At 42.1% G+C, this 12,894-nt stretch overlaps 1 protein-coding gene across 1 annotated transcript in view; it reads right to left on the bottom strand.

The window, feature by feature from the left end:
- LOC134438084 (sodium channel protein type 4 subunit alpha A-like) overlaps positions 1-12,894 on the bottom strand; it is a 48,356-nt gene that overhangs the window by 19,318 nt on the left and 16,144 nt on the right. Inside the window, exons 10-14 of the mRNA XM_063187672.1 lie at positions 11,631-11,828; positions 3,412-3,499; positions 2,305-2,543; positions 1,939-2,112; positions 124-480 (exon numbers count right to left, since the gene is read on the bottom strand). Of these exons, the coding sequence (XP_063043742.1) occupies positions 124-480; positions 1,939-2,112; positions 2,305-2,543; positions 3,412-3,499; positions 11,631-11,828 (1,056 nt within the window). The remainder of the gene's footprint in view (positions 1-123; positions 481-1,938; positions 2,113-2,304; positions 2,544-3,411; positions 3,500-11,630; positions 11,829-12,894) is intronic.

The raw sequence follows: 12,894 nt of genomic DNA, 5'->3' as shown, positions 1-12,894 counted from the left end.
CCATGGGCAGACTACATAGGCAAGGTGGTGCATACGGCCCCACCAAAGTCTGCCCTCTGTAGGGCACCCCAATCCACAGTATATTTCGGCAATGCTCCTCATACAGGTCGAACCGCTACTTACCAGCAAGGTGCCGAGGAATGTGACAGCCATATAGAAGGGCACGCACAAAGCCGGAGACGACACCTCCATGCAGTCCCACAGGACCTCCACCCAGCGGCCGCCGACTATGTAGAAGACAGTGAGGAACGAGTGGTAGAGGTCGGCCATGTGCCAGCGTGGCAGCTCGCAGTCCCCTGCGATCTTGCAGACGCAGAACTCGTAGCTCTGGCCGAAGAGGCGTGTGCCCATCACCGTGAAGAAGAAGAAGAAGATGACCAGCAGGACAGACGATCCGCAGCGCAGCACGTTAGCCGGGTGCATGACGCTCAGGAGGCTGTGGAAGCTGGGCCAGAACTTGGCCAGCTTGAAGATACGAATCTGCAGACAAACATCAACAACAAATGCACCGTTAGGAGACGTAAAGGTAACTTTTTTCTTCAGCCTTTTCCGAGATCGTGGTAATTGTAATGGGGGCAGGTGTTTGTTTACATTTCAAAAAAACATCTTGCAGACAACTAGCGAACAATGATACATATTTGGGAAAATATTTGGAGTAGGCCTATGTTAAGATTTTTTTTAAATGTAAACAAAAGCTGCCCCCATCACAATAGCTGATATCTCGGAAAGGGCTAAGACAAAAAATGCAGCATCACCGGGTACTGACAAGTTTAGATTACGAAATTCTCCTCTTGACATATAAATCACTTCACTCTCTTGCTCCCCAGTACCTCTCTGAACTCCTCCAACCCCACTCCCAGTCCAGGTCTCTGCGGTCTTCTGAAAAGGACCATCTTACCATCCCCCGAGCCAGACTTTGCACTGGTGGTGACTGAGCTTTCTCTGTTGCTGGCCCCACACTCTGGAACAGTCTACCTCCCAACATACGCCAGGCCCCCACATTGGCTATGCTCAAGAAGCACCTTAAATCCCTTCTATTCACAGAGACATATGGACTTTAACCACACTGGCCCTTCCCCCTGCAACCTTGGGTTCCTTGAAAGGCTCTATATAAAATCAAGTTGTTATTATTATTATTATTATTATTATTATCTGGAAAGGAATAGGATTCTGTAGCTGATTTCACAAGTTTCCTACCAGTGATACAGGAGAGTGGCAACGTCTCTTATTTGAACCATGGACAGAGATTCAGATTTGCATAGTGGAGGCGATAAAGTGCTTAAAAAGTGCGAACCAGTGGAACTACCGCAGCACTAACAGTAGGGCACTCGTCTGCTACGCGGCTGACCCGCGTTCGATCCCAACCTTCCCCGTCCCTCCCCTCTCACTTCCTGTCCAACTCTTCACTGCACTGTCATAATAAAAGCCATACATGCCCCCCCCCCCCACTTTTTTTTTTAAATTGCAAACCAGTGAATAATAATTTGGAAATGTACACATTTTCATAATGACTAGGACATAATGTAATGATATGTAACGTAAAAAGATGATTCTTCTCCCCCACTCCACCATTTTGAAATATTAGTCATAGACATCTTTGGCAGCCAAGTGACAAGTAAATATTATTTACTGTATTACTCGGTAGTACATATTCATGAAAATATCATTTTTGGAATGGTCAGCATACATTTTGAAAATAAACCACTAACTCACTAAAGTGATGATGAAGAGTAGTTCGCAAGGCCCTACCGTGGCGCAAATGGTAGGGCACTACTTTGCTATGCGACCGACCAGAGTTCGACTCCAGGACCGGGTCCTTTGCCGACCCTTCCCCGTCTCTCTCTGCCCACTCACTTCCTGTCACTACCTTCACTATACTGTCAAATAAAGATCCCCCCCCAAAAAAAAAAATATTAAAAAGAAAAGTAGTTTGCTCACCGTACGGAAAAGACGGAGAAACGAAAGACCTTGGACATCAGCCAGACTCGACTCCAGCATAGCCAGGAACACAACCGCAGCATCTAGAATATTCCAGCTCACTTGGAAGTAATGGTAAGGGTCCACTGCGGTGATTTTGAGAGCCATCTCCATTGTGTATACTGCAACGAATACCTGGCACACACGCAAGCACACGCACACACACACACCAAATAGTAAAGCGTTTCAATGAAACTTTTACAACTTTGCTACTACCCGAATGGCAGAGTGGTTAAGTGGTTTAGTCTTTTCAATGACTAGTATTACAATGTTCCACTGCCAGAACGGTGCACATTACAAGTCTTCACATGAAAATTAATCCCTCACCTTATCGGCTAATTGCAGTGTGTACTCCATCTCGTAAGTCAGTTCATAGCGCTCCATGCTCATGAAGACAATGTTGGTGATGACAACGATGACCATGAGCAGGTCTGTGATGGGGTTCGTCATCACCGTATGCAAAATCTTCTTTAGGATTACCCATGAAGAACAGCAGTTCCACACCAGGACTGTTCCCGCACACTTACGCCAGAGAGACGTACAACGATCCAAAGGATGCTGGACATCTGTCAAAGTCCAAAAAAGAGTTGATTGTCTTTTTTATGATGAACCCCACAAATGCTATCTCTTTTTCTGTCTTTGTTTTTCTTAAGAAAATTAATCCAACCTGTGGCTGTCCTGGGTATTTTTGTATTTTTGTAAGTCATTGTTCTTTTGTTTATCGTATACTGTGGCTTTGTGTCCTGTTCTTCACCAATCTTCTTCATATTTCCTATTGCAACAGGCAATCACTCGAGATAATGAAAAAAGGAGGCGCACGCAAGGCTTGTGTGAAAAATGTATATTGTAGCTGAAATTTTACAACAGATGTCAGAGGTCAACTGGAGACATTGACTGGTCCTACTGGTCCTACTGGAGACATTGAGAATGGACTAGGTCTGAAACGTCTGTTGCTCCAGTTAACCTCTGACTTCTGCTGTAAAATTTCGTCTACAATATACATTTTTCACACAAGCCTTGTGTGCGCCTCCTTTTATCATTATTTCGAGTGATTACTACTTTTTGGGAGTGCACGCACCAAGCAATACACGGGTTTAAAGTGCAGGCGCAGACGCCGACCTTTGTTGGTTTTGTCATCTATTGCAACAGGCCTCAGAGACTTATCTTTACTGGTGTAAATATTTTATGTCCAACAACAACAACAACAACAACAACAACAACAACAACAACAACAACAACAACAACAACAAAATGATAATAATAATAATAATAATAATAATAATAATAATAATAATAATTATGATAATAATTATAATAATAATAACAATAACAATAATAATAATAATAATAATAATAATAATAATGCAAAACAGTCATAATCTATCAGATAACAATAACCCCACCCCTAAGATAGATACATGGATAGATAGATACCTTCCACAGTGATTTCTGTGTCTGCTAAGACATTTACAGTGCTCATATCTTGATCGTCTGAGGTGGCTACGGCACTGGTTTCATTCTGCTGTAAACATGGAATGACATTGACTATCACATTGAATAGAATAGAATAGAATAGAATAGAATAGAATAGAATAGAATAGAATAGACTTTATTGTCATGCCAGCATGAAAATTGCCTTTGGTATCACTGAATAAAAAACACAAATAGACAAAAACAGCAATAGCAAAAATAGCAATAACTAGGCAACCTATGTAACATATTCATGCTTTTGAGTCCAATTAACTGAGGAGTCATGTCATTATCTAACAGACCTGCAAACTTGTCTGAGAAAAAAAGGTGACAGTCTCCAGCGGAACACCTCTCTAATGCTGGGTTGGACCCCCTTTTTCCCTTCAGAACTGCCTGCACTGCCTACTCAGGTAGGCTGTGGCATTACAACAAAGATACATTGGTAATAATTGGCCCAAATAGTGCCCCAATAGGTTGACCCATGTTTTCATGTTGCTGACGCCAAATTTTGACTATTCCCCCTGAGTGTTGCAGTACTAGATATCAAGACTCATCAGACCAGGCAACATTTTTCCAATCCTCTAGTGTTCTTTATGGTGACCTGGAAAACTCTCCAGTTCTACACGATTCATGTGAATGACCTAATTGGCCGGGAAAAAGGTGACTGTCACCAAAAGAGTTTGCAGGTATGATCTAAAGATCCCCTTCGGCACCATGAATTCCAGATTTTCTGACCTGAAAATGCAACTCTCCCATATCCTCCTTCCTTATCTATTTTTAGAATGAGAAAGCCCAATGTGACCATAATAACATATTATATCATGGGATGACATAACAGAACATACTGAAAGAATGTAGGAAATACTAGGAAATACTAAAAGTTCATATATTAACCACTTTTCCTCAGATATTGTGCACATAAAATGCTTGCACATGGTATGCATGTATGCTATGTATAAACTCATAGTGATGATGTATGGCCCCCATTATTGATATATTTCCTGGGGCTGCCTGCGATACCTAACTCATTCACTTAGTTACCCAATCTGCTCTCGGTTTGGGCTTTCCCTGCTATGGCACTTTCTCATCCTCGGCCTGCAGTCAATAGGATGTCCTAGTGTTTATTTAACAAGTCCATCGGGCGGACAAAGAGGCATCCACTTGTTGCTTATAGATGTAAATTAATGAATACAATTCAATGTAACACGAAAAATGGCAGCAAACAATGGGTTTTGGCCATTTTAAAGAAAGCGTTTCAGACGGACAAACCGACTGACGGACATACCCTCTTATAGAGATGCTAGGACGCATCTAAAAACCCTCTGTTTGTCTGTTTCTGCTCTCTGCTACCTAGAACACGACGCTGACAGCCCCACTTCCTCCTCTACAACAATCTCTCTTGGTCTCTTGGGCTCAATTCGAAACAAGGAAGGCAGCTGTCCTTCCAGTGAGCTAACTGGACATCGAGTCATGAAGTGCGGATCGAAACGAAAAATTGCTTTATTTCCTCCCTCGGCAGTTGACTGCATTTGTGGGCGTAACGGGGATATTTCAGGTCAGCATCAGATGCTGACTTCGCTGCCTTGGTACCCAACATGCTGTGCGCCACCTCCCTCTCAACCGGAAACCTGAAAAACAAACATGGCTACTACCCAAGCTACTAACTTATCATACTCTTTATTCTGACACTTATGTATGTAGATATTGAAAATCGAATGGATAAATCAGCATTGTAGTATCTAAATATGCTGCCTGTCGCTAGATCTATTTATAGCCTATTTTACGTTTCCGCCGTCTGACGATCATTCACCGTTCAAATAGCATGCGTAAGCTAAGCGCTAACGTGATGAACGTAACTCCCGCCATAGAATCGCCATAACATCAAATGCGCAAGGCAGCGCACTCGTTAGTGCCGTTCGTAACGGCTGCCTCATCAGCTAACTTAACCTATCTGATCAGTGACCTGTTTATGTAGGAGGAGACTTAAGGAAGAAGAAATCCGCACTCACAAACTGCGTCTCATTATTTATTTATATTACCACCATGTCAAAAAAGCAAACGCGTTTCGGCTAACAAGCCTTCATCAGTGCGTGGTATTTTTATCTCGCACCCAAAAGCTTTTCGGTTTTCCAAGAAGTTGAGCGCGTCCTCTGCCAATATATGTAGGAGGAGAGTCATCGAGTCATTAGGCACGGTCGAGATGTCGTCAACGCATATATGTGCATGTAGACAGCAATGCACCCTGGATGAAAATGCTGCATGACGGTTAGATTTCCTGTCAAACTTGGAAATTTCGTCGATGTTGCGTTGACGAGGTGACATGTCACATGGTGTCAAACTATCGCAGGATGAATGCGGCTGCAGTCAGATCTTGCAACCTCTGCAGTTGCTTATCCCCTTCAACGCTCGTCTGCGGACTGCCTCCGAGGTCACGCGCCCATGAACTGGTTTGTCAACAACTCACTCACGTGTGTATATGGGTCTTGTCTCACACCTCTACACAAGTTTGCGCAGGTCCCCACTTCAGCTCCTCCTCACTGCCTGCCCCCCCACTCCTCACACGTGGTGTGTTAGTAGAGCAAACCGGTGCGAGCTCATCGTCTCGTTCATATTTGTGGCCGACTATAAATGCGCTGTATTTAATAACACCCACATCGTGACAACAAGTTCTCGCTCACGTGCTTCCGTCAACGTTGGTCGACAGCAACAAAGTCGTATGGGCCTACTGCCTCCAGTTTCGAATTGAGCCTTGGTCTTGTCACTGTGCGGTCATCATAACCAGGCTCCGCCCTTGCAGTGACGCAACACCTTTGGCTCTGCTACACTTGCTCAGGAAAAGAGCTTGTTCAGGTATCCATTCTGAGTTCAGGAAGTCAGCTTTGAGCATTCCCAACGATCCTGGGCAGAGGTGTGTTCAAGGCAGTGATGTGGTTTCATCAGAGACGTTCTATTGGGACTAAGAAAATGTCTGGTTTAAACTTTGGCTCAGCCTTTTCTGCCGTCGACCAGTAGCAAACCAAGGTAGGTGCAGGTCAACCGTTTGAAAATGTTAGTTGTTGTGCTCTTGGTCAGACCAAGATTTGAAAGTCATGATAATAAGGCTAGCGGTCATCATAACCCACATATGTGATTCGCGCCGGTCTCCATCCGATGCCCTCTCCTCAAGCTGCCATAACCAGTTGGTCCCCATCCTCTAATGGGAGGGTAGGCTTTGCCCCCCCACACCCCCGCCTCATGCTGTACATCGCCAGGGTACAGTATGTGCCTTCCTTTAGCAGGCCGAGGCCTGCACCGAAGATAATTATTGTTTTCCTTGTGTTATAAATAAATACCTGCCATTGCATTTCATTTTGCCTATCGAGTCTTTTGCGGATAGAACTAACATTTCACTCAAATTCTTTTAATTCAGACAAGACGCCCGTCTTTAAGGATGGTCCTGTGTAACTGTCTCTCAGGTGTTATTGCATGTGGTTGTATTGTAGAACACTGATCACCTCGGCACGCTGTTTCTTGATCTGTTTCAGAATAAAAGTGTTCTCTTCCAATTTTGTAGTACAGTATTCATTTAGTACTTCTCCAAACCTCTTGGAAATCAAACAACTCTCCTTAAGCTGCTATTCAAAGATGTTCTTGTGTACTTTTCCTCTCCAGGTTCTTGTGCCCTTCTATGTAGAGCCATTGTTAAAACCTCATTTTTACCAAAATAGTGATGACCACGTCTTAAAGCGATGGTTCGGAGTAGAATCACCCTAATGCCATTTGAACCGTGACACCCATCCACCTTTACACCCGAAGTGTTTTCTGCCGCAGCCTTACATCAACAGAGTTGCCGTGTTATTCGATGTTTATTCCGGTTAGCTTGACTCAAGCGCATATGGATACTGGGCACCGTCTCCAAACTTTCCCCACAAAAATAACATGTCATGACACCAAACTTCTGCAGTAGCACAAATATGGTCTGTACTCACGAAACGAAGCATTTGGAAGTTTGGAAATAGTCCAGGAGTTTATTATTATCAACACAAGCCGAATAGCTTCTCTGCTGCTAAAGCTGCACCAACGTTACTTCCGTCATCTAAGACAAGCATGTAAGAGTCCTCAACGAAGCTCATAATATGCACAATGAAAAGTGAATTCAGCATCAGTATTGATAACGAAAATCCTTGTCTAATTGATAGTAGGTAAGATTTGAAATATCTTTTAAGTATTGCCTTGAAAATATAAGCCTTAATCACAATTCAGTGAAAACTTTTTTAACACTCTCGTCTGGAAGTTTGTTGAAGACTTTTACGGGCTTGTCTCATATGACGGAAGTAACGTTGGCACAGCTTTAGCAGCAGAGAAGCTATTCAGCTTGTGTTGATAATACTAAACTCCTGGACTATTTCCAAACTTCCAAATGCTTCGTTTCGTGAGTACAGACCATATGTGTGCTACTGCAGAAGTTTGGTGTAATGACATGTTATTTTTGTGGGGAAAGTTTGGAGACGGTGCCCAGTATCCATATGCGCTTGAGTCAAGCTAACCGGAATAAACATCGAATAACACGGCAACTCTGTTGATGTAAGTCTGCGGCAGAAAACACTTCGGGTGTAAAGGTGGATGGGTGTCACGGTTCAAATGGCATTAGGGTGATTCTACTCCGAACCATCCCTTTAATCAGTTACTTGAGACTCCCGGTAAACTCATAGCAATGTTTTTATGTTTCACTTGAGCTTTTTCAGAAAACAGTGATCTGCAAAGTCTTTGGTTCTTTGGTTCTAAATTCAATCGTTATTGGAGTTCTAATTTAGATGCATAACTTTTGTAATGTACTAGATGAGATCTAATGTAGATGCATCACTTTATTTTTTTTTGCTTTAGTTGAAACCATCCGACGTGTGTAATGTAATTGAATTCTACAAACCCCAACTCCGATGAAGTTGGGACGTTTGGTAAACAGTGAATAAAATCAAAATGCTATCATTTTCAAAACATTCAATCTATTCATTAGATGGAGAATAGTGAAAAGACAACATATTAAGTGTTAAAACTGAGAAAAAATATTGTTTTGGGGGACATATGTACTCATTTCTAATTTGATAAATCCAACACGTCTCAAAAGAGTTGGGACGGGGACAATAAATGGCAGCAAATGTCGAGGAAGACTAAAAACAAAACAAAAGACAACACTTAACAGTTAACTACATTAACCGATGAGATGATTTTATATAAAAAACAGTGTTAATTCCTATCTTGGACATGATTTCACCAGCTTAAATGGTGGGTGTATTCCTTGTCATGTTTTGCAATGTTTTCCTTTCTGTAGTGCTTACAGTGTGACAGGTCTTGACCAAAAACCCACCATTTTATCACCTGCTGGTCCTTATGATGGAGCCAAACTGTTAAAACATAGTAGAGAATGCAATTTGACCTTACTATGTGGCAGTAATCGAAGATCTCCCTTCAAAATATAATGCATGAGTGGCTTTTTATGCTGTTTAAAACCCATTTATACCATTCAGCACTGTATTTAACTCTACAGATGAGTGAGAACATCTTAACCAATGCACTACTGCACCCGCATGCCATCATGGAGGCTGACTTTTGAAGCTAGCACTAACACAAGTTGGATGGTCCATTTTTACTGTAGCACAGGATGTGCAATGCTCTATTATTGTCAAAAAGAATGGACTTCTACAACTTCTGCTGACTTCTGTAAGCAAAGGACAGTTTCCCATGTCTTCTGGGTCTATTTCAAGTGAGCTCAGGTGCTTAGGAGAATGTTACACCCCTGTATCATTTTCATGCATTAAGCATTCTTAATATGGTAAATTTTCAATAGCTCTAGCACTCCAGGAATTAGAGTGAGACTACAGCCAATATATATTTCATGATGTCATGAACCTATACAATGATTTTATTAACAAAAATATGTCTTATATACACTCAATCGTGGTAAATCAAAGGGAATTCAAAAATGTACAGTGCCCTCCATTATTATTGGCACCCCTGGTTGAGATGTGTTTTTTAGCTTCCAGTTATTATTATTTTTCTCTAAATAATATGGGACCTTAATGGAAAAAAAGAGAAAAATCCAACCTTCAATACAAGTGCATTTATTCAGTGGGGAAAAAATCCCACATAAAGAAATAATTATTTGACATGAAATAATGTGTGTCACAATTATTAGCACCCCTGTTGTTAATATTTTGTACAACCCCCTTTTGCCAACAAAACAGCACCTAATCTTCTCCTATAATGTTTCACAAGATGGGAAAAGACAGAAAGAGGGATCTTCAGCCATTCCTCTTTGCAGAATCTCTCTAAATCATCCAGAGACCTGGGTCCTCTCCTCTGTACTCTCCTCTTCAGCTCACCCCACAGGTTCTCAATGGGGTTGAGGTCTGGGGACTGAGATGGCCATGGGAGGAGCTTGATTTTGTGTCTGGTTAACCATTTCTGTGTAGATTTGGCCATATGTTTAGGGTCATTGTCTTGCTGAAAGATCCAGTGACGACCCATCTTCAGCTTTTTGGCTGAGGGCAACAGATTTTGATTTATTGGTATTTCAAAGCATTCATGATGCCATGCACCCTAACAAGCTTCCCAGGGCCTTTGGAAGCGAAACAGCCCCACAGCATCACTGACCCACCCCCATACTTCACAGTGGGTATGAGGTGCTTTTCAGCATGCGCATCTTTCGTGGCACGCCAGACCCACTTAGAGTGTTTGTTGCCAAAAAGCTCAATCTTGGTCTCATCTGACCAAAGCACACAGTCCCAGTTGAAGCCCCAATACCGCTGGGCGAACTCCAGACGTTTGCGTTTATGATTGTGGGTGAGGAAAGGTTTTCTCCGTGCATGCCTCCCAAACAGCTTGTTGGCGTGTAGACAGCGCCTGATGGTTGATTTGGAGACTTTGTGACCCCAGGATGCTACGATTTGTTTTAATTCTGTAACAGTGAGCTTTGGAGATATTTTGATTTCTCTTACCATCCTCCTCACTGTGCGTGGTGGCAAAATAAACTTGGGTCCTCGTCCAGGCTTGTTTACCACTGTTCCAGTTGTTTTGAACTTCTTAATTATTCCTCTCACAGTAGATATGGGCAGCTGCAGTTGAGTGGCAATCTTCTTGAAGCCTCTGCCTGACCTGTGAAGGTCGACGCACATCTGCCTCACTTGTATGCTGTGTTCCTTTGTCTTTCCCATGTTTAAGAGTGGATAAGAGAAATGGCCTCGGTGTCACGTCATATTTATACCCCAGGGAAACAGGAAGTGATGAATTACTAATTAAATGTTCCTACATACTCTGGTAAACTTTGTAAACTACTGTAGAAATGACAGAAATGCTTCAATTATATTTATTTCCTGGGAATTGTTAAGGGTGCCAATAATTGTGGAACAGGTGATTTAATGAAAAATAATTATTTTCTAGTCAGGGATTTTTTTTATTTTCCTACAATTCATTTGAGTTGAAGGCTACATTTTCCTAAAATTTTCAGTGTGACAGTATTCTTCTGCAATAAACACTGAATTTATTTTAAGGCTTTTAACACATCTCAACCAGGGGTGCCAATAATTATGGAGGGCACTGTATGTAATAACTATGGTAATTATTCCCTTTGCATCTTTAATTCTGAGTGACTCAGCCTCTCTGTGATGATCTTATACCTGGACACCTATATTGTCCGTCAGTACAATTCATTTTGAAATGTTCTTCTTTGTTGTTTTATCTTATTTGGATGTTTACTAAATTTCACTAATCCCCGTCCCAACTCTTTTGAGACGTGTTGGATTTATCAAATTAGAAATGAGTACATATGTCCCCCAAAACAATATTTTTTCTCGGTTTTAACACTTAATATGTTGTCTTTTCACTATTCTTCATCTAATGAATAGATTGAATGTTTTGAAAATGATAGCATTTTGATTTTATTCACTGTTTACCAAACGTCCCAACTTCATCGGAGTTGGGGTTAGTAATAACCCTGGTCCTGCCGTGGACAACCGGTAGGGCACTCGCCTGCCATGCGGCTGACCTGGGTTCAATTCGATTCCTTTCGACTCCCGGGTCCTTTGCCGACCCCTCCCGATCTCTCTCCCGATTCGCTTCCTGTCCACCTCTCACACTGTCCTATCGGACATAAAGTCGAAAGAAGACCACACAAAAAAGTAACTGAATTCTCAATAACCCTGACTCACCTGCTCCTGCTGTCTCTTCATCTCCTCCAGGATGAGGGTGTACTCCTCCTCCTTCTCCTTGGCGTCCTGGATGGCGGCGTTGTTCATCTCGGCGTACGCCATGGAGACGGCTGCCAGGAGCAGACTCACCAGACAGAAGCATCCCAGCGACATCAGGACAAACAAGTATATGTTGTAAGTCCCACCCGCACGCAGGCTCTGCGGGTCAAGAGAAAAGTTATAGTTAAAAAAAAGTTTTAAAAAGTTAAAGTTAAAGTTACTCGGTTGATCCTGTGGTCAGAGCCACTGACAGCTGTGGTCAGGATCAGGACATATTATTATACAGTAGTCATCTGAAAGTAGCGGCCCCCATCCAATTCATAAGATGTCATGAGTACCCAATTCTGAGTGAGAGTCATCAGGGCCCTCAAGTTTGTCAGAGGACGCACTCAACTTCTGGGAAAAAAATGAAAGACTTAGGGTGCGCGATAAAAGGTATCAACTTAAAGAGGAAAAATCTGCACTCACAAGGTACGCCTCATTATTTATTTATAAATGACCACCATGTCCACACACTGATGATGGCTTAAGAGCCGAAACGCGTCTGCTTGTGGACATGGTGGTAATTTATAAATAAATAATGAGACGTAGCTTGTGAGTGGGGATTTTTCTTCTTAAAATCATCAGGGCCCGACATAGGGGGGGGGGGAGGTAACATAATCAGGTAACATAATGAATCCCATAACTTTCCTTTCACATTTTAATGATCCATTTCATCTGGTTGAACATAATGCACAGAATGTCATGCCACACCCCTGAGACAGACTGTCTACAAAAAGTCGCCTGTGAGCAAATATACCCGTTTAAAGGGACATTGTGTGAGATTTTTAGTTGTTTATTTCCAGAATTCATGTTGCCCATTCACTAATGTTACCTTTTTCATGGATACTTACCACCAGCATCAAATTCGAAGTATTCATTATGACTGGAAAAATTGCACTTTTCATACATGAAAAGGGGGATGTTCTCCATTGTCTGCCATTTTGAATTTCCAAAAATAGCCATTTTTAGCTGCAAAAATGACTGTACTTGGACCGTATGGAAATAATAATAATAGAAAATATTTGTTTAATACTTAGTAAACTTTGATATAAAGATCAAGTTTGGCAATAGGCAGCCCGATTTCAATAAGCAGCATAGTTGCAGTACCTTTTTTGACCATTTCCTGCACAGTGTCCCTTTAACGTTTGTACACTTCTGTGATGTAATCAGGCTGCTCGCGCAT

This window comes from Engraulis encrasicolus, chromosome 2, assembly GCF_034702125.1.
Source record: "Engraulis encrasicolus isolate BLACKSEA-1 chromosome 2, IST_EnEncr_1.0, whole genome shotgun sequence".
In the NCBI taxonomy this organism is placed as follows: domain Eukaryota; kingdom Metazoa; phylum Chordata; class Actinopteri; order Clupeiformes; family Engraulidae; genus Engraulis; species Engraulis encrasicolus.
Note: the sequence above shows the minus strand (reverse complement) of the source record. Positions and strands in the feature narration are given on the sequence as shown.